This window comes from Thalassophryne amazonica, chromosome 12, assembly GCF_902500255.1.
Source record: "Thalassophryne amazonica chromosome 12, fThaAma1.1, whole genome shotgun sequence".
In the NCBI taxonomy this organism is placed as follows: domain Eukaryota; kingdom Metazoa; phylum Chordata; class Actinopteri; order Batrachoidiformes; family Batrachoididae; genus Thalassophryne; species Thalassophryne amazonica.
Genome location: NC_047114.1, coordinates 65,996,735 through 66,019,741, shown reverse-complemented (window position 1 = coordinate 66,019,741; position 23,007 = coordinate 65,996,735). Strand labels below are relative to the sequence as shown.

Sequence of the window (23,007 nt, the reverse complement as noted above, 5' to 3'; positions counted from 1 at the left end):
GCCATGCTAAATCGGCTAAGAGCTAGTAGCTACGCTAAGCTAGCGGATTCCTAAAAACACGCAAAGTGAATAATGTGTAAATAATTTAGAGGTGATTCAGCAGAAGGAGTGCTTTAGTTAAGGCACGTAAAGATTACACTGGGAAACAAATCGTAATCTAGATAACTAGATCAATCTAACTGCGCAGATTAAACAGCTAACAGATACAGAAAAACACCGCTGTGCTCCGGAACAGGAAGTGATACAATACCGCAGTGAGAGCCAACCACCAGTAGAGGCAAGCAAGAGGATCCAAGCAAGCAAGATGGGTGCGAGAATTACAAGAAATGCAATCCAATTCATAAACATTCAATGAAAAAAGTACACATTTACACTTTGTTTTACAGTGCTATAGTGCGTAACGGCAGCTCACTGCTGCTGAGCAATTACAGCTGCTGTATAAAGATTTGAAGAATTTTCAAAAACTGAAATTGTAACAAACTGTGATGTCTAAACCAAGGTGTAAATCAAACTGTGACTTCTGTGTACCATGACACTCCTACCAGTTAACCAGCAATCAATACCCAATGGGCACAGCATGTGTACCCCCCCCCCCTTTTTTAGTTGTATTATGTTGCATTGTGTATCTACATGATATCGACCTTACTCCAGCGCCAATCTCCCAAATGTTGTACCAACATAAGGATATGACTGATGCAACTTCAAAATGTGGCTAGGTTCCTGACCTGTTTGATCTATTATTTAAATAAAGGTTAAATTTTAAAAAATTACAATTTTTAATTTCTATGTTAATGATTGATTTTTACATTCAAATGTCATATTATATTAAGGTCCTTAATCCCCAAGTTGCTCCCGGTGTGTGTGAGCACCTTGCATGGCAGCACCCTGGCATCGGTGTGTGACTGTGTTTGTGTGAATGGGTAAATGTGAGGCATAATTGTAAAGCGGTTTGAGCATCTGATGCAGATAAAAAAAAAAGCGCTATAGAAATGCAGTCCATTATGTTGAATATATCTATGGTGAATATCTGCATTGCTACATCAAATCCAACGTTTTTTCTCTGTTGATTCAATCTCAGACTTCAACATAGATCCGTGTCACTTGCCCTCTGGGTTCTAATTAATATTTAGAAAATTTAATAATTTTTATTTCAGCAAAATGGATATCAATACTGATAAAAAAAATGTATTGTATTTGTTTTAATAAATTTAATATTTTTTTTGTTTGTTTGTTTTTTTGTTTTTTTGTAAACCCTAACTTTAGCAATGTCGGTAAAAACGAAGGTGGGAGTTTCCGGTAAATTATCCAATGAGATTCTCTTTTTCATAAACTTGATATTTGATTGGCTCCAAGGTACATTTTCCTGCATCCTTGTCTCTCTCCCACACCCGCGCTTTATAAAATCTGCCGGAGGACGGTGGGGATAGTGACAGTAAAATCTTCGTTTGTTTGGGAAAAAACCTGTAGGAATGATATCGGTGTTTTATTATCTCTACGATAAAGTCAAGTCCAAGAGAAATCCGAGAAAAGTGGCGTAAACAGTCAGCAGCACGGCGGTGTGTTTGTTGTGTCGGATTAGCCGGCTAGCTAGCAGCAGGAGGAGTTAACGTTACCTTGTCAACAACCTGAGGTGAGCAAACAAACACACGGCACGTCTATAAAGCAGCAATGCTAATCAGGTAATGTGTGATTTTATTCTCGTTGTGGCTCAGTCAGATCTCGATCACATCACATCAACGATGTCAGTGTCAGCTGAGGCTGGTTTTGAACCGAGCCAAAGTTTCAGAGAGGATATCAAAGCAGCTACAATTGGTGTTTTATCGCATCCCTCCTCTGATCACCTCCTGAAGGATGACTTTGATCTGAATACGACCTACCCGTGTTCTCAAAAAACCACGCACAAGAAGAGTCCTTTAGGATTGCGACGTATTTATTATCCAGGTGAGTGGAAAATGTGGAATTTTTTTAGGTAACAAATATTTACGCCATAACTGTTTTGATCATCAGTCATTTGGCAAGGAAAAAGCATTGTATTGTGTGTCTGAAAGGATCTGATCATTTGATTCATCCATTGATTAGTTGTCATTTAGTACATAATGTAAAACCAAAATGTTTTTTCAAAAACACTTTAGTTTATCTTAGTCTCCAAGGCAGTGTCATCAAATTAAATCAAGCTATATTTTGGCAAAACAATTGCTCAGATGGAAAAGCAGCATCTCATGAAAAGATGTTTTTTTTTTTTTTTTTTTTTGTCTTACCACCTGCAAGTTTTAATTTCTTTGTTTCTTTGTCTGTTTGAATGAAACTGCTTTGTGGCTCAGCTTGCCCCATTCACACCCCGTTGCAGTACTGTGAGAGGATGGAAGTGGTCCATGCATTTTGCAGATCTGAACTATTCCTGAATAGGACCTGCACTACTTTGGAATTGTGCTATTGTGCAAGTCTCCCAGAAGTCTGCAAAGCTGTAGTCTGGAAGTGCAAGTATTTCTTAAATTTCCAAACTTTTTATCTATTATACCAAGAATGTACCCTAATCCAGATCATTATTGTAATCCTTACTATAAACTATTTAAGATTTAAAAAAAAACTAATTTGCGAAATTGCTAGGCATCTGAGATGGGTTTAGAACTTTTTTCCGACAGTGGAAGTACTTCCAGAAATGGCAGTCATATTCAGGAATTTAAACTAGTAAAAATAAAATCCCCCTTTATCCGGGTTCAAAACATGCTGCATCAAACTCCCAAATCTGACCGTTACAGTTTTTTAATAATTGTTGAAAATTTAATTTCTTTGGTTTTTGGCGTTGATGTTCAGCCACACATATACATGGATTTTTTTTTTTTTTTTTTTTACCCGAGGCCAACATATGCCCCCCCCCCCGGGTATTGCAAAGGCCTGCCGTCCATCCATCCGTCTGTCTGTCTGTCTACCTGTCTGTGTACAGCATAAATCCAGTTCTATTACTGCCACAGTCTTCAAATTCACAGGGAACATTCTTGGGACACAGACCTTGGACACGTTCAAAGATGGGTAACCTTGACATATTTTAAGAGGAAAAAAAGTCATATTGTCTTTTAATCTGTTCCTGTTTTGTTTTTGATTGGTGGAGGATGACAGCCAATCAGAGTACAGCTGCACCATGATGTCAGTGGCTGGTCTCTTCAAAACCACTTTGCTTTGTATTTATATGCATGTCTCATATATTATGTAAGAGCTAGCAAGAAATAAACACTTCTAAAACCAAAAACAGTTTTTGGAACCTAATAAGAACTCTGAACTTGTTTCGCGGCTGTTAGTTTGGCGATGTCACAGGCTGGTAGCTAACTGCAAAACTCTGTTTCGTTTCAGTGTAAATATATCCTGTTTGTCAGCGATAGCAAGAAATAAACACTTCTAAAACTGAAAATGCTCTTTTTGTAACCTGATAACACATTTTGCGGCATTAGTGTGCTTGCTAACTTCTGCTAACTCAAAGCTAACTTCCTGTGGAGTTAAATTTGTCTCATTAATACCAGCAAATGCACAGAGAGTGATCTACAAATATTCCTTGATTTCCATAACTTCGAATTTTGTCAAAAGCTCATGTATATGCACACGCAAAGCCTCCTGCAGATGCTGTTAAAATGTAAATATTGTATTTGATTGACTGATTAATAGAGGGGCTTCATTGAACATGTGCAAATTGTATGTAAGACAACAGGATCTTAATAATTAACTAGAAGCACTCAGAGAGTGCAAACCTCCACCAAGGCCATAGGGTCACTGACCCTACAGAGATTCCCTCCTTGGCACAGTGATCTATTCAACAATTCAGTGTTACAACCAAAACTATGATACATACACTTTTCTTTCCTGTATATTTGACATCCTTGACCATGAAAACATACCACTAGAACTTGGAATCACTTTTATGTCTTTATTAGTTCAAAAGTTATTGTCTAAAAATGATTTTTCGGTAATGGCGGTTTTCTTCTGGATCTAGCTCCATAACATTTGAAGCTACATCAAATCTGATGACACCTTACTGAATCAGTACAGATTCAGCTACAATTTGGTGTTAGTTGTGCATCTCTAGCTTCATTTGTCACCTCACACTGACACATTTTCTATTTTCCCTATATTTTCGCATATTCTGGATCACCAGATCTGGAATCCGGATCCGATCATCACCAAACTTTGTTGTTTGATAGAACATTTGACTATGTTACACCCTAATTGTTTTTGAAGCCTTTCTGCCTTGTTTTTGTAGAGTTAGAAACTAGAATGTCAATATTCCCCCTATCCCGCAATGGTGAAGAATCCTTTAAAAAATTCCTGGATCCGGATCGTGATCCGGATCACCACTAAAATTTAATCACTTGTTCCTCTTGTCATTTCCAACCACTCCACAAAATTTCATCAAAATCCGTTCAAAACGTTTTGAGTTATCCTGCTGACAGACAGACAAACAAACAAATGCGACCGAAAACATAACCTCCTTGGCGGAGGTAATAATTAAACAACTGCAAATTATAAAGAACACAAGGCTCATATGGCTGAAGGTATGTTAGCTTTTTTTTTTTTTTTTCATTTTCCACTACAAATGTAGTAGGCCACACTAGGGTGTCCCAAAAAATGCCAACTTTAAAAAATTTCGAGTCTCACCCACCAAAAAATTTCCTTTTGGTGAGTCATTCTCACATGTAAAATTGTTTGCCAATCAGAAATTATTTAGAGGTGGCTCAAGGTCACCAAACATTGAAAATCTACTTGCGACAATCGGCGTTGGTGCAATATTTGAAATGTCATATCTCTGCCACTGTTAGAACTATTAGATCACTACTTTTCATTTGTGTACAATTTCCTTTGGTAATTTAGAAATTAGCAGCAGATTTGGTGCCTGATGTTTACTGCAGTGAATATACAATTCCAAACTTTGGCTGGTTTTGCCAGTTTTTTGCAGATCTGAAACCTGGAAGACTATAGCACTATATGGACACTCACCAGTTTTGGTCTCTCTAAACACTAGAAACATTGATATATTCCATATGAAAGCATCACAGTAACATATTACATACCTTTAACCAGCAGCTGATTTTCACTATTCATATAAGTGTTTTCATTGTACTAATTATACAGAAATGATAAAAATGGCCCTAACAGAGTGGGGTTTTTTTTTCCAACATTTATGATTAATCTGTAAGCACTTGCAGAATGCAGACAGTTTTCAACAAAGTACCAAAAAATATTAAACAAAGCCATAAAGGCAAAATAAAAAGTAAGTAAACACAGTATTGTAAATATAACGTGTAAATAAATTGTCTGACTGACCAATATCATAGGCTGACTATGAAGCCCAGCTTGTGCACAAATTGGGTTTGGAGCCAAGTTTGGACCTGTATAGTCACTGCAGTAAACATCTAACACCCAATCTGCTGCTATAATTTCTAAATTACCAAAATAAACTGTACACATCTGAAAAGTAGTGATCTAATAGTTCTAAAAGTGGCAAAGATATGACATTCCAATTATTGCACCGCTGTCGATTGTCGTGGTTAGATTTTCAATGTTTGGTGACCTTGAGCCACCACTAAATCATTTCTGATTGGCAAACAATTTTACATGTGAGAATGACTCACCAAAAGGAAACTTTTTGGTGGGTGAGACTCAATTTTTTTTTTTAAAGTTGGCATTTTTTGGGACACCCTAGGCCACACTTCTCTATTGTGCTGCATCAAAACAGGGCTGCCCACAATATTTAATTCCTTTTTTTATTATTATTATTAAGGCTTAATCCAATTCACTGATAATGGGGGAAACTCCCACATCATTAACTGTTAAACAGTTAACTATACATGAGTTTCTTTTTCATACAATAAATGTCGATGTAGTGAAAGTGTGAGGTTTTCTTTTTTAACCAATTATATATCACAAATTTCTTGCAGGTGAACATTTGGATGCTTGTATTTCTGTCACGGAAAGAAACCACAGAAGCTCTGTCTTCCATAATGCCTCCCTGCCTCATCAGTCCACCATGTATGAGAGTGAGCAAAGTCTGTTCGGTCAGCTCTTCTCTGGAGATTTTGGGTTATCGGGAGCTCCATCTGCCCTCAACCCAAACAAAGTCATACTTACTGTAGATTATAAAACCAGAGAGGTACTTTGTATTAACGGTTGGACCAGAGCACCACTGCACCATAAAATATGTATCTTACATTTTTTTCTTCTTCTTATTTAAGATATTAGTGGCCAATGACCAAGCATGGAAACTGTTTGAGTGCGCTCCTAATAAGCTGATTGGACAAAAGCTGTCTTCGGTCTTGAAGAAGACTACTCAGGTTGTGGAAGAAGCATTGGCAGAAGACTGTTTTCTCATGGATGGAGCTGTTGTGGCAGTGTGTGGAAAACTGGTATGCAATACACAGACTACAAAACCAATAATACAACACATATTTACACTGTCCTCAGAAGGTAATGTGTTTTCTTCAGTAATCCATTTCATAAATGTGTTCTCACCCTGCAGTTGGATGCTGTTACATTATCTGGAGACATGCCGGTATCAGTATGTACCTACACACAGTCTCCGACTGAAGAACAGTGGCTGGTCATGGTAGAAAATGTGGAAAGGCTGTCTGCCTTTTTGACTTTTTCGCAAGATGTATGTAATCACTATGTTGCAGCTTCATTTTAATAACTTCTTTGCTTTTTGAGATATTTTGTTCTGTCTTGTCAAAAACATATTTCTAACTTTCTGTTGTTGTGCTGGTCCCACCTTTAGTTGTCTGTTGTAACTTCTTGAAATCAGTTTCATGCTGAACAACTTTGATATCATTTCTAGGGCAGCATCCTCAACTGTGACATGGTATTTGCCCATCTCCATGGATACCGCCATCCCGGGGAGTTAAAGGGAGTGTCTGTTAAAGAGCTCATCCCCTCTTTACAAATCCCTCTTCATAGCCAGGCATTACCAAAAGTAAGGACACTTTTGAACTGAAATTGCCCCCTCAGCTCAGGAAAAAAAGCTTTGCCATCATATCTGTGTGAATATTTTACCTTGAATATGAATATGACAGCTTGCTAAAATATTTCCTTCAACCTTTTATTTTTGACATTGCTTTCCTTCCTTCAGACTCTTAGGTTGCAGAGAGTGTGTGGCAAAAGCAGAGACAACACAGCCGTCCCACTGTGTATCACACTTGAAGGAACAGTGGATTGTGGTAGGCCCAAACACCAAAGCAGCAGTTCTGGTTGCAGTAGCCCAACAAAGAGCAGTGAAGGAGTAGATGTAGCAGACAAGCTGTGCTTTGGTAAGTTGTTTGATTTGACTGTTAAAGTTATTTGTTTATTAAATCAGTCACAAACTGATTTACACAAACATCATGCTATTTTAACAAATCTGTCTGGAATTGGTACTTGGCAGTACAAGAAAGAGACTAGTGAGGGAAGCCACCAAGGCACTGAGACAATGCTGAAGGAGTTACAGGCTTCTGTGGTTGTCAGAAACTGCACAGTGCAGCTTTTGTCTGTGGCATCTTGAGTCACAGCTTCATGACAGAGTGAATCAGGGAATGACTGAATGCAAGAAAATCTATGCTGGAGTCTCCCATTTTAAACAGAAATTTCACGTCTTCCCTTGAAGAAAATCCTCTGTGGCACTCTGTAACTGGTGGTCCAGCAGACAGAGGTTTCATTAATAAAATAAATATACCATATTTTTTGAAAACATACAATTTGAAATATTTCAAATTTATTGTGTGGAGCAGGTTGCTCTGTAGCAGAGGACTTGATCTAGCAACCTGTAGAGCAGGATTCAATTCTAGATGTGTGCTTCTGGCTACACCTCTGTGTCTTTCTATAAGACACTTAATTTGTGTTGTCCCAGTCCACTCAGTTGTAAATGGGTACCAGCGTTGTAGTAATCTGGGATGGACAAGCAATCTGTCTAGGGGGAGTCATAGACTCTCATTCACTTCACTCTGCAGTATCTGGGGAGAAGCACTGGCCTCCTAATGGGGCTTAGGGCCTGTATAGGTCTTAGTTATACATATTTTGTTGAGTAAATTTGTCACTGCAATACAATATTACCCCCATGTGTCTCTTGGGCCTCATAGGTGTCCAAGTGGGCAGCCCGGTTGTGTCCCCAAGCCCTGCACTGGTGTACTTGGGAACAGTGTGGGCATTTGCTCCTCTGAGTGGTCTCCTCGTACTCCACCAGGATGGCTCAATCTACAGAATCCACAGCCATCTGTCCCTCAGCCTGTTTGGCTACAGCAGGGATGAGCTAATGGGAAAGGTTAGCTGCTAAATCAGCTGAGTAATGCTGTGTGCAGGTCCACGTTATCCCTGTGACTTTTGCCAACATGAATTTTGTCCTGTTTACAGAGTGTTACTTACTTGATGCCTGCTTTCTATGGATGGATGTTAAGACCCAGCCACCATGATTCTCGAGCTGAGGCCAGCAAAAGCTTGGCATCATCAAAAACATCTGTTAAATTTGGTAAGTATTTCTATGAATTTGAAAAAAAAATTGCAACAAGTCATGTCATCATCCCCATAAAATCACTACTCTGTGTACTGTTGTTCTCTCTGACAGATGTATAGAGAAATATAGTTGTGATATAACAAAGCTGTTTGTGTTATTTACTCATGTTGTTCACAAGGATTTCCTAATATGCCTTAGCTTTTACTCTTTCCCATATTTTTTGTTGTCTTCTTTCACCATTCATATACAACATGCATCTTAAAGGGTTATTTACAGTGTCTTTGTTGTAATTCTGATTAAGTTGATTGTTTCTATCTTAATCCTAGATCCTTCCTCACTTGTGGCCGGGGACATGGCAATGATGCACGAGGCTGTCATGGGAAGAACATCCACAGGGAGAGGCAGAATCTTTACCGGAACCAGCACCAAGCTCGACAAACAGGGCAGCGCGCTTTCTACACTTTCCCCTCCTGCTGTCACCTCTACACGTGTGGTTATGTGAGTAGCTCTCCCTCTATATTTGTTTCTAGGACTCTTCAGTCTTTGGACAGATATTAAAATGACAAACCAAATTTGTGTTTGTTCCAAATAAGATTGTATGCAGTGCACTCATAGTCTTATAAACATAGTTTACAGTGTATTTCTTCATGAAAATTAAATCTTGTTGCCTTAAAAGTATATTTTGCATTTGAGAGTAGAGTGTCTTAGACAATTACTTATTATACACATACAGGGATCTCCGAGCTCTCGCCACATATGCCGAATGAATGCATGAGTTTGTCTGTGAATTGCCATGGTGGCAAATATTTAAAAAGAAGAAGAACCTCAAGAACCAGCTGAACAATTTCATATTTAGCATAAGGGTGTACTTGGGTGATTCCCCCAACACTTTGTATTACTGATTTGTGGGGACCAGGGGTATATGTCGTCTCCTGATGACTTGTGCCTTTTGTTTTGTTTTGTCTGTTTTTTGTTTTCATCAAGCAAAATGTTCATAAACAGAATGTAGTAAGTTGACAACACTGAACTGTAATAACTACATGAAATAAAAAATGTTACTATTCCAGGTAGGCAGTTGAAATATAGCATGAACCATCTGTATAGTTTCTGTTCCTTTTCTCCCGTCTGTAACCCACAACACTCCACATGTGATGCACTCAGAATTTACAGTTCACATTTTATTTATTAATTTGATTAGGACAAAGGTGAATAAATTAAAATGTGCTGTTGCTTCCACAGGCCAGATGACACTGGAGAGTTGATGGAGGAGGCAGCCCAGGTGGCTCCTTGTAGCAGCTACCTGGACAGCGCAGATACCACCGAGGCACTCCTCCAAACCTTTGCTTTCATAGAACCTCCAGAAGAAGGTACTTGCTTGCTGGTTCCCATTGAACACTCCCACAATACACCAACACAGCAGTTCAGCAAAGCTGTTCAACAACATGATCATCCCATCATCATGACTATACAAGATGTGACATGGATAAATTAATAGTCTAACTAAAAATTAAAGTTTACATTGCCTCACTTCATCTTTACTTCTTTCATAGGACTCTAAAATTGTCAATGGCTGAAATACATGTTAGAATTAAAGTCTATAATATCTTATTTGTTAATTGGTAAATACTGCATACAGTATATTGGCCCATTGGTGCTGGTGATGGTGTGAAGTGGATGAGAGTCTATGACTCCCCTTGGGTGGGACAGCAGTCCAATGCAGGTTACCGGAATTTCTGGACTATAAACCACTATTTTTTTTCACACGCTTTGAACACGGCGACTTAAACAATGATGCAGCTAATTTCTGGATTTTTACAGGCTTTCTCATAAGTTGAAATACGCCAATTGATGCTGTCCATTAATTGGCTGAAAGCTGCGGTTCTCATGCGGTGTAAATTCACACACACAATAAATATAAAGTCTTACCTGTTACTTTTAGTGGATTCATCAACACATTCTGAAGAAAACGACATCTGAAAACACTTAAATCCTTGTCGTGGCTGAAAAACGCGATATCGCGCCACAAACACGCCAATTGCTCAAAATCACTTTATTCGCATCCATCGCGTCGCATTGCATGCCTTGGACTTTTGTGGCGCCACAATGCGTCCTTCCATAGGGATTACATGGCAACCTCTTGCTGCCATCGCTCACGTGGCGTCCAGTGTGAACGCGACATTAGGTGGACTGAAACGGTGCAGATAGTGTCTTTTAAAGTGGACACTTTAGCATGACCAGAAATCAATCTCAGGTCTACATACTGGTGTCTCAACTCCTAATCCATTGCATAAATGTGGTTTAAAATGTTCTTTATTCATGCCATTAAAATATCAAATTTGTACTTTCCTCATGTTAGTTTTCAAAAAGAAAGACTTGGATAGTGAAGACTAAGAGGCTTGTCTGCTTGTTCTTTGTTTTGTTTTTTTTGTTGTTGTTTTTTTAGACGCAAATAAACGAGGGTCGGCTGACAGATGTGCTGCCTCAGCACAATTATTTAAATAACAAGCAAGATACTGAAGTGAAACTGATGAAATAATAATAATAAATAATCCTCGACTGTATAATAATATAGACTGTAGTGACACTGTACAGTTTTTGCCTGCAGTTTCAGGCATGCACAGAAACACCTTCGATGTAACGCATGTGAAAAGAAAAAATGGCGACACAAATGGATGTGTGTTTGAAACAACATGCTGTTTTTAAATTTGTCACGGCAGACAGTTGTGTGCCCATGGACACTCACTGACGAATGAGTGTTGTCTATGACAACACCTGAGTGGATGTCAGTACAGTCAGGAGGTGGTCAAGGAGTTTGAAGAGAGAAAATCCAGCCATAATGACTGCGCCTCATAATAGCCACATATACGCAGCATCAAGTGCGTGTGCAATGACCTCATCCTCACAGTACAGTCCAGATCTTGCACCCTCTGACTTTTTAAAAAGCTGAAAGAAGGAACGCATAGGAAGCAGAACTTTTCAGTCAAACTTCTTATTATAGCAACACATTTTCGGATTAGTGCAAAGTTTATTGCTTCATAGCAGAGGTCACAACCCTGCTCCTGGTAATTACCTAACACCTGGTTCACACAACAAGATTTTAAAATTGTCAGTAGGTTTTCACTATCTGAGAGACAACACACATGGCGATTAAAAATCATAGCTATAACTGTTTTGGTTGTACAGTGTGCGGTGTGCAGTCACATGGTAAAGACAACACACCACACTAACAGATTTCACTCACGAACATTCCCAGGTCAAGACAGGAAATCTTGCAAAACCAGTAGTACTTCTGGGTCCAAACAAAAATTTGCATGTTTTGTTACCCATTGTTTTGACAGTGATTTGTTAGTGTATTCAGCATATGTTATGTGAATACAGAATGAAATTACCTATTGTCTTCCTGACTACAACAGAAGATCAGAAACGCCACCACAACTTTTAATCTTTTGCTTTCATGTAGAAGAAAATACATAGCATTCATATATCTCTCTCGCTTTCACACGCTCAACATGAATCAAACAATTTTACACTTAAGAGATTTTTGGGCTGACTGCTAAAGAACAAAACTCAAAGTCTGGTACCTTACACAAAAACTTTTTTAGATATTTCTATGGCAGTATTCAATCGAGGCACTTTCTGTAAAAAAAGTAAGTGTTTGACTTAAATTTGTAGCAGGACAGAAGACTGAACAAAGCTCTTCAATCCACCCGTTTGTCTCTATTTTGAGTTCTTTCTCAAGACACACTGACCCTGAATATTCCATCAGAATAGACATCAGCAGACAAAACCCTGTTCAACTGGACAGAGTTGAACCCTCTCTTCACCCATTCCGGGGCATCTTATCTAGTGTTGTAAGAGCAAACAAAGTTTGTACTTGGTCATTGTTGCAATCATATATCACGTTTGTTTGGAACCAGAAGTTGAACTAACTTACCTCACAAGAAGCAGCTATGTTTAGTGCACATACATAATTCCACAAAGTCAACATTTTGTTATATGACTTTATTTTGTTTATTAAGGCACTCCAACTCAGGATGAACATGGCATTTCCAGAGAGGGTGGCATCTTCCCTAAAATGCACAAACACCACCGCACGTGTCCTTCTGTCTTAGAGGGCTCCAGCTTTGAGATTATCACAATGGAGAGCAGGTGAGAGAAGCATTTCTTCCTCCATATTATCATTTGTCCAGCAGGATATTAACTTAATAATATTTAAAGTTATTGGGATGTTACAGGTCTTCCTCTGGGTTCTGTGAAAAATTTGCTGCCCACGGTGGCTCAGATCCATGTCAGGCTGAGGACCTTCCTTCAGCACATCTGGTAGATTCAGACAGCTGTTATCTGGACCTTAATACCAATGGTGATCTGGTGATCCGGGCCTTGGCTGACCTGGATCTGAGCAGTAGTATGGAGCTTCTCAGTGGTGGAGGGTACGATGTCGAAAACCAACACTCTTTGATATCATGTGATACAGGCGAACTCCTGCGCACACCCTCCCCATGTGTGGTAATATCTGAACAGGAAGCCATGCCTGCTGAGGTTTCAAACACTGCTGTAGAGGCCACAGATAGTGGACCAATAGAGCAACTTTGCGAAAAGGAGCAAGTTGAGCAGGAACAGTGGACTGGTTTATCATCAGTTCATAAAGGAAAGAGCGAGGAGTGTTGTGGGCAAATGAACAGTGGGATTCAATCACTGGCTGACATTCCTGCCACGTCTACGCCTAAGAAAGGGGCGAATGGACACACTGTCCGCTCAGACAAAACAGAAATACAGGAAGGACTATATGAAGGAAGTGCATACCACAGAGATGGCATTAGACTTGGTTTGTATGAATTAATCATTTATCATGTTTTCCAGATAAAATTAAGAAATATGGAAACACAAGGCAAGAACAGTTTAAGGAGCTTTTTTTTTTTTTTCCTCGCCAGATGTGCAGTGTGACATACGCAGGATTAACCTCCCTGATGACAACTTTATGTTCTGTGTGTGGATGCGTCATTCAGGCCAGCAGGGTGCGCTGTTGCAGACAAATAGATTACGGCATAATGCATCAGGTGCCAGTATGGGAGAGGTTAGCAGCAATAAAGTTGTTGCACAATTGCAAAATGATTTTCACAAATTGACTTTACTATAATCTTCTCCTTATCACCTATGTTCATTGGTCATTTCACTGTTCTTTTTTGGTCAGTTAACTGATCCTTTTTTTCTTTAAGAGGATAGTGGAAGCTAGTCATGGGGAAGCACTGCGTTCCACCATGGACCTAGAACATTCTCGAGCCTGTGATGGACAGTTTGAAGAAGACTACCAGCCTCTTAAAGCTGTCGGTAAAGGTGCCTTCGGTTTTGTCTGGAAGGCGCTAAGACGAGGCGATGGACAAGAAGTAAGAAATGAGAGGGTTTTGTTTGTTTGTTCTTTTATGAAAATCTAAACTAAGTCCAGCAGGAGGTATATAACCTCCTAGGGCCTGGCATCCACATATGTGGACATGACATTTTTGGTTGTCTAGACCTTATGCTAAGTTTTATTTCATGAGAACCTCCGGGTCTTAGTAAAAGTATCCTACATGTAACATGTTTTTAAATTAAAATTTGCAGGTGGTAGTGAAGTTCATTAGCAAAGCCAGGATCGTGGCTGACTGCTGGGTGGAAGACCCCATGCTGGGCCATGTCAGCCAGGAGATTGCCATTCTGACACGTGTCCAGCATCACAACATTGTCAAGGTGTTTGGGTTGTCACAACTGTAAGATGCACCTCATGCAGTAGGTTTTATTGCATTATGTCCAGCATGTTTCTGCCTACTAGGTGCTCGAGGTGTTTGAGAATGGGAGTTACTTCCAGATGGTGATGGAAAAACATGGAGACGGTTTGGACCTTTTTGAGTTTATAGACATGCAGCCACGACTGGATGAGCCTCTGGCAAGCTACATTTTCAGACAGGTGTGGTCACGAAAATGTGGATGAATGTTTTCTGATATATTTATGCTGTTGCTGTCGAATTGCACTGCTGTTGGTTATGAGATTTTAAATCACAGTGAGACTCACCTACCTTGGTTTATTTTATAAACAAATGAGTTCAGCACTTTCTAAGAGTGGTCATTTTCTCTTTCACTGACGTGTCTTTCCCTTTTCTAGTTGGTTGCTGCTGTGTTTTATCTGAGGACAAGGAACATTATTCACAGGGACATAAAAGACGAAAACATCATCATTGACAATTGTTTCCACATTCGGCTGATAGACTTTGGCTCTGCCGCTTTGCTGGCTCCAGGGAAGCTCTTCTACACTTTCTGTGGCACTTTGGAGTACTGTTCCCCAGAAGTGCTTCAAGGAAATCCGTTAAGTACCTCACACATAAGATTGACAGATGTTTGTTCCTTTTCATAATGGTGCATTTTATGGCCCTTTTTATTGACACTTTAGGTTAACAAATAAATCCTTGTAAGAAATGTCATGCAAACCATTTCCACTGTTGTTTTGCTGTCCTACAATACTCTTGTTATTTCCAGGATTTAAATGTGAGGCTGCACCATGGATGAAAATGCTACATTGTGCGCAGTAGCCTTGGCAAAACATTCTGTTGTTTAACGGCACACCATAACTGAGTCAGATGAACATAAATGTCATCTTTGAAGATGTAATGCTTGCACTTGAACCGTTTTCTGACTATTAGTTTCATTACCCCCAGTGTCCTTGGCTCAGATCATCCACCACCATGTGTTTTGAACCTTAACTTGATACTCCTTCAGGATGGAATGTCTGCATTGATGATCATTTACTGCATGTTGGTGGTGGGTTTCCAGTTACTGATATCTCTTTTCATTGCCACCCTAATGGATACTCATTCACGCACCTGTGATCCTCTGGACTTTGGACTATCTGGTCACTCCTAGTGTACTAGATATTCACCACATGGACTATACAGTGAGTCTCTGCACCCTTCACAACGCTTCACTTTTTCCTCAGTTTATGTTACAGCCTTATTCCAAAATGGATGAAATTCAGTTTTGTTTTGTTTTTTCCTCAAAATTCTACACACAATAGCCCACAGTGACAATGTGAAAAAAGGTTTTGTTTTTTTGTTGTTGTTTTTTTTTTTTTTTTTGATTTTTGCAAATTTATTAAAAACGAAGAAATCATATGTACGTAAGTATTCACAGCCATTGCCAAGAAGCTCAAAATTGAGCTCAAGTGCATCCTGTTTCCACTGATCATCCTTGAGATGTTTCTAGTGATTAATTGGAGTCCACCTGGGGTAAATTCAGTTGATTGGACATGATTTAGAAAGGCACACACCTGTCTGCATAGAAGGGGCCACAGTTGACAGTGCATGTCAGAGCACAAACCAAGCATGAAGTCAAAGGAATTGTCTGTAGACGTCTGAGACAGGATTGTCTCGAGGCACAAATCTGGGGAAAGGTACAGCAACATTTCTGCTGCTTTGAAGGTCCCAGTGAGCACAGTGCCTTCCATCATCCATAAATGGAGGAAGTTTGGATCCACCAGGACTCTTCCTAGAGCTGGCTGCCTGACTAAACTCAGCAATCAGGATTGAAGGGCCTTAGTCAGGGAGGTGACCAATGTTCCAGTATTCCTCTGTGGAGAGAGGAGAACCTTCCAGAAGGACAACCATCTCTGTAGCAATCCACCAATCAGGCCTGTATGGTCACCACATGGAAGCCACTCCAAAAAAGCACATGGCAGCCCACCTGGAGTTTGCCAAAAGGCACCTGAAGAACTGTCAGACTGTGAGAAACTAAATTCTCTGGTCTGATGAGACAAAGATTGAACTCTTTGGTGTGAATGCCAGGTGTCACGTTTGGAGGAAACCAGGCACCATCCCTACAGTGAATCATTGGTGGTGGCAGCATCATGCTGTGGGGATGTTTTTCACTGCCAGGAACTGGGAGACTAGTCAGATTGAGAGAAAGATTAATGCAGCAATGTATAGAGACATCCTGGTTGAAAACCTGCTCCAGAGTGCTCAGACTGGGGCAACAGTTCATCTGTCAGTGGGACATTGACTCTAAGTACACAGCGAAGCTATGAAAGAAGTGGCTTCAGGACAACTCTGAATGTCCTTGAGTGACCCAGCCAGAGCCCAGACATGAATGAATGAATGAATGAAAGAAAACTGTTTATTTCGAACATTTGATACAACAACAATTACAAGATAGATCAGTAAAGACAACAACAAAAAACTTCCTACTGTGTACCCAACATGTCCGAAAAGGGGTAGGGTGAAGCATCATCTTATTTATCCCTACCCCTTCTTCCCCACAACCAGTAATACCCTTTGCCACATATTCACATAGATTCCTACACACCTAAACCTATATATATATATATATATATACACCTACACATACCTACTTACATACAAAATACTATATATTTACAAGCCGAAGCAAAAAACAAAAACACCCTAACCCTCATTACCCTTCCTCCTCCCTATACCTAGAAAAAAAACATATTTTTGTACCGCTGTTTGAACTGGTTCATGCTTGGACATTGCTTGAGCCCCACTCCCAATCTGTTCCACATCCTCACCCCACAGACAGAAATACAGAAACCTTTTAATGTTGTTCGTGCCCACTGATGCTTTAAATTAAATTTCCCCCTCAGACTGTAATCCCCTGATCTGTTAAAAAACATATTTTTAATATTTGCTGGAAGTAAATTGTTTATTGCTTTATGCACAATTTGTACTATTTGAAAATGAACCAAGTCTGTGAATTTTAAGAATTTGGATTGTAAAAATAGTGGATTTGTATGATCTCTATAGCCAGTATTATGAATAATTCTTATAGCTCTTTTCTGCATTACTGATAGTGATTGTGTTGTACCTTTATAAGTATTACCCCATACCTCTGCACAGTACTGTAAATATGGTAAAACCAGTGAGCAGTAAAGAATGCGGAGTGAGTTGTGGTCCAGAATATGTTTCGCTTTGTTTAGAACTGAAATGCTTCTTGACAGTTTACTTTGTATATGTTTTATATGAGTCTCCCAGTTTATCTTATCATCTATTATCACCCCCAGAAACTTATTTTCATGTACCCTTTCAATATCTACCCCCTCGACTTGTAACTGAACCTGTATGTCTGTATTACAATAGCCAAATAACATGTATTTTGTTTTACTTAAGTTTAATGATAATTTGTTTCTGTCAAACCATATTTTCAATTTTCCCATTTCTATACTGATCCTCCTCAGTAACTCCTGCAAATCCCCCCCTGAACAAAAAATGCTTGTGTCATCTGCAAATAATACTAATTTTAATATTTTGGAAACATTGACAATATCATTTATATAAATTAGAAACAGTTTTGGACCCAATACTGACCCCTGTGGGATGCCACAAGCATTGTCCAAGCATGATGATGTATATTCCCCCAACTTCACAAACTGTTTTCTGTTACTTAAGTAGCTTCTCACCCAGTGCAACACCAACCCCCTAATCCCATACTGTTCACGTTTATTGATTAATATGTCATGATTGATTGTATCAAAAGCCTTTTTAAGGTCTATAAATATTCCAACTGAATGTAATTTGTGGTCTATGGCGTTTGTAATCTCCTCAACTGATTCTATTAATGCAAGTGATGTTGAACTATGTGCTCTGAATCCATATTGACTATCAGTAAGTAATTTATGTTTATGAATTTGTCTAATCTATTATTGAATAACTTTTCTAATAATTTGGAAAATTGTGGAAGCAAAGAAACAGGTGTATAATTTGTGAAGTGGTGTCTATCCCCAGTCTTATACAGCGGCACAACCTTAGCTATTTTCATTTGATTGGGAAATTTACCGGTTTGAAATAAGTTACAGATGTATGTTAATGGTTCTACAATCCATTCAATGACCTGTTTTACCACCACCATATCAATTTCATTTAAATCGGTAGATGTTTTATATTTACAATTCACAATGTCTATAATTTCTTTTCCATCCACTGCTGTGAGGAACATTGAACAGGGATTTCTTTCTATGAGATTATTATCCCAATCCTCAGGTTGGGAATCGGGAATTTTTTCTGCCAAGCTTGGTCCAATATTTACAAAGAAATTATTAAAACCGTTGACTACGTCATCCTTATTTTCCTTCTTGACATTATTATCAATGAAATACTGAGGGTAACTCTGTTTTTATTACCATTTTTGATAATGCTATTTAATATATCCCATATTCCTTTAATATTGTTTTTGTTATTATGTTACTATAATATTCCTTCCTACATACCCGTATAATATTAGTTAATCTGTTTTTGTATTTCTTATATCTATTTTCTGCCTCTTTAGTCTTTAGTTTTATGAATTCTCTATACAGTGTATTTTTCTTATTACATGCATTTCGTAACCCTTTCGTCATCCATGGTCGAGCTTGGATTTTTTGTTTTCTGTAGTCTTGTTTAATTGGACAATTTTTATCATATAATGATGTAAATATTTGTAAAAAAGTTTCATTTGCACTATCAACATCACTTTCACTGTATACCTTTTCCCAGTTTTGCTCCTGTAAATCCTTCTTTAGTGTGTTCATGTTTTCCTCTGTCCGCACTCGCCTGTATTTTATTTTCTCCTCTGGCTGATTCCGCCGATGGTTTCTATTATAAACGATGAAAACTGGTAGATCACTAATGTCATTGATTAATAATCCACTCACAGTGTTATTCTCAATATCATTGCTGAATATATTATCAATTAAGGTAGCACTATGGGATGTAATTCTGCTTGGCCTGGTGATTTTTGGATATAAACTAATACTGCACATTATACTGATAAATTCATCTGTTATTTTATGCTTATTTGGATTGAGCAGATCGATATTTAAGTCACCACAAATGAACACAGTTTTTTTATTAGTTTTTGAGAACGTTTTTCCCATACAGTCAGTGAATGTTTCAATACAAGATCCTGGTGCTCTATATATACAGCTGACTAATACATTTTTGCTTTTTTCTTCCCATATTTCAATAGTTATACATTCTAATAAGTTATCAATCACAGTTGTCATATTGTCTACTATTTTATAATCCATGTTCTTATCCACATACACAGCCACTCCTCCTCCACTCTTATTCTTTCTGTTTACACAATTAAATTCATATCCATCCAGTTCAAAATCCATTCCTTTATCTTTATTGATCCATGTTTCTGATATAGCAATTATGTTAAATATTTTTTAAACTGACTTAAATATTCTTTAATGTTGTTAAAGTTTGCATATAGACTTCTGCTGTTGAAATGGATTATTGATCATTTGTTATCCGTTCTAATGATCCGATTAAACTGTTCATCTGTATAATAGCAACAATTGTCATTGATATTTGAGAAGAAATTATTGTCCGGGTCTATATCGTGCTCCAAGTCCAGTACATTGTGGTCTGTGTACTGAATCTGATTGAACATCTCTGAAATCTGAAAATGGCTGCTCCCATCCAACCAACCTGATAGAGCTTGATAGATGCTGCAAAGAGGGATGGGCAAAACTGCCAAAAGATAGGTGTGCCAAGCTTATGGCATCATATTCAAGAAGAGTTGAGGCTGTAATTGCTGCCAAAAGTGCATCAACAAAGTATTGAGCAAAGGGTGTGAATACTTGTGCACATGTGATTTCTTAGTTTTTTATTTTTAATAAATTTGCAAAAATTAAAAAAAAAAAATTTTCATGTTGTCATGGGGTGTTGTGAGTAGAATTTTTAGGTAAAAAAAAATAATTTACACCATTTTTTAATAAGGCAGTATCTAACAAAATGTGGAAAACGTGAAGTGCTGTGAATACTTTTGGGATGCACTGTAGTTTGACAGAAAGGTTCTATGGCAGCCATATCTGTGGACTCTTGCTATCGTGATGTTGTCATCCTTGGAGATCTTTAGTGTCATGATTAACACTTTTGCTCTTCTACTACTGATGTGAAAGGTTGGATGTAACTTTGCTGTCCTGCTGTAGAATCCAATTCTGGTGACACATGGTGGAATGCCAAGCCACTTCTGGAATGCTTGATAATATTCCTCTCCAGCGTCTCCATGATTATAGCATTAAAATCAAAGTGTGATGTGGTAGCAGTGCATGCTGATAAATCCAGCCCTTGAATTTGCCTGGAAGACGAGGCTGGTCAGTGATGCACATTCCCTGTTTCACTTGTTGTTTTGCTGTGATCTTAGTCTTATCCCACCCATACACCATTGTCAAATCATTTCCCCAAGTATTTGATTGAGTTGCCTATGATTGATTGATAGAATTACTTCACCCTATACTCCAGGCTAGAACTGCTGTCATTTTCCCCATCTTAGTTATCAATGCTCTTGATTACCTGAGTTTAAATGTCATTCTTACCTATGCAGTTGTTTCCTTGAGTATATCTACAAAAATATTATCCACCTAACCTCCTTTGGTCTCTCTTACCAGTTTTGATCATGTTCATCCATCATTTTATGATGTATAATGGAATCAAATTTAACATTAGTAAAACCATTCATAGATGCCAGTTTAATAGCTGCATGAGGTGTACTGGTGTTTGAAATGTTGCCAGACTTCTGCCAAGGAGGATCCCCCCATCTCCCTGGTTCAAGGTTATGCCCATTCTCCATATAATGTGGAGTTGCATCAGGAAGGACATCTGGTGTAAAACGTGCCAGATCAACATGCACATGCATATCTGATGTGCTGTGGTGACCCTGAGCGCAAACAAAAAAGGGGTGGGAGGGCCGCAAAACAAGTTTCTATTGCTGTGGAATGTTTCCTGTTGGTTGCCATGTTTTGATGCAGCTTGGTGAAACAGGATGATGCTGGCACTTCAGCACAGCTAGTAAGAGCCAGAGGGCTGTTGGGACTTGACGTGGGCGTTATATGTTGTGTGTGTGTGTTCCCCCACCCCTCCCATTGTTTGTGTCTTTGTGTAGGTATGAGGGTCCTGAGCTGGAGATGTGGTCACTTGGGGTGTTGTTGTACACTTTGCTGTTCAGTGAGAACCCTTTCTGTGGTGTGGAGGAAATACTGCAGGCCAGACTCAGGCCCCCGTGCCCCCTCTCTCCAGGTACACGGCTGATCTGTGCTGCATCACTGGCCCATGTTGTGCCAGTTAACCGTTCAGAGGAATGACGCCTTCCCCCCCCACCCCCAAAACTATTTTCTGCAAGTTGTTGCTGCATTTTCTTTGTGATCCCTCAGAACTGTTTGGTGTGTTGAGTGGTCTACTGAACCCTGAACCCACCCAGAGAATAACTCTGGACCAACTGCTCTTGCAGCCTTGGATCAGCCAGCCTATTTCCTTGGCAGAGTACAGCTGGTCAGAGGTGGTGCCTGTTCGGCTGTACAGTGAGTACTTCACCATCAGTCATGTTTTCTACTTTGGATATGAAGACTTGGCCTTCTTAATCATGCACTCCACAGAGTGCCTCTTTCTTTTGTCCTCTGTGGACAAAACTACATAAAATCTACATATACTAACTGCCTAAATTGAATGTACTTATGCCCTTTTTCTACAGGCTCACCCCAACACTGTGAGTCCAGTCCCAAAGAGTACCTTAAGCAAATTTTGTTCCCAGATCAGGATGAGGACACCCTCCCTGATGATGAAGAGGATGAAGATGAGAGATTGTCAATGGTTGCACTGGAAACTGAGCTGCAAAAGTACCTCACTGATGATTAAAGATAGATAGGGGTGTTTTTGTTGTTGTTTTTCCCCTCAACAGTGGTGCCTGTAGTTTTTGAAAGGGTGAAGCAGCTCATTCTGCCTAACATCAAGTTAGCAGCAGTGTAACACAAACCTGCTGAGCACTGTTTTAAAAAATGAGGAATCCTGTTAGTTCAGCGTAACATCACATGCTAATCTGTCTCGAGTTGTGCTTTGGACACCTTTTTACCTTTGCCTTTATGAAGCATACAGAGTGTGCTACTAAATTCAGTTAAAACTATTTGTATTTTTAGAGTCTCTTATTTAAATCATTTTATTTATTGTACAGAAGTTGTACTTTCATAATGTCACTGATTGCTGTCCAGCATTGCTGCCAAACATGTAAATTTGCAATGGCCAAGTTGTTGAGCTTCTCATCCTCCAGCATTTACCTTTGTAAATTTTATTTTTTTTATTTTATTTTTTTTTATTAAAGTTGGAATGAGATTACAGTTTTTAAGTATTTATTTGCTTGCATTAATAAATATTTGAATGCGGACTTCATTGTTTCTTTTCTGGTTAACTGGCAATTATTCCCCCCTTTTTTTTTTGTTTTTTTTTTTTTTCCTGTACCCCACGTGAGATGGAGAAGCTTTCAAAGAAAAGTAATAAGTACGGTGGGATGGATGGTCTCAGTTCAGCAGTACCTTAATATGAAATAGACAGATATGATTAAAATATTTACAGATGGATCTAAAGGTCCAGTCACAGGAAAGACAGGAGCAGTGGTTTATATTACCCAATTTCATAAATCAATCATAAAAAGACTGTCCGATCATTTAGCTGTCTTCAGTGGAACTGCTAGCAATTTTGCTTGCACTGTTGTTGGTAGAGGAGGTGAAGTTCAGTCACCAGGTTATCTGTTGA

General features: G+C 38.9%; 1 protein-coding gene across 1 annotated transcript; it reads left to right on the top strand.

Annotated features, from left to right (window-relative positions):
* The first annotated feature begins 1,438 nt into the window (after nt 1-1,438).
* On the top strand, nt 1,439-22,455 carry pask (PAS domain containing serine/threonine kinase). The gene is made up of 20 exons (XM_034183897.1): nt 1,439-1,941; nt 5,925-6,136; nt 6,219-6,389; nt 6,503-6,637; nt 6,818-6,952; nt 7,109-7,286; nt 8,091-8,272; nt 8,362-8,476; nt 8,788-8,959; nt 9,701-9,828; nt 12,481-12,610; nt 12,697-13,286; nt 13,393-13,535; nt 13,678-13,845; nt 14,060-14,185; nt 14,268-14,402; nt 14,598-14,797; nt 21,368-21,501; nt 21,636-21,782; nt 21,953-22,455. Exons 1-20 carry the CDS (start codon nt 1,683-1,685, stop codon nt 22,114-22,116), a joined length of 3,624 nt encoding a protein of 1,207 aa, XP_034039788.1. The 5' UTR covers nt 1,439-1,682; the 3' UTR covers nt 22,117-22,455.
* The last annotated feature ends 552 nt before the right edge of the window (nt 22,456-23,007 follow it).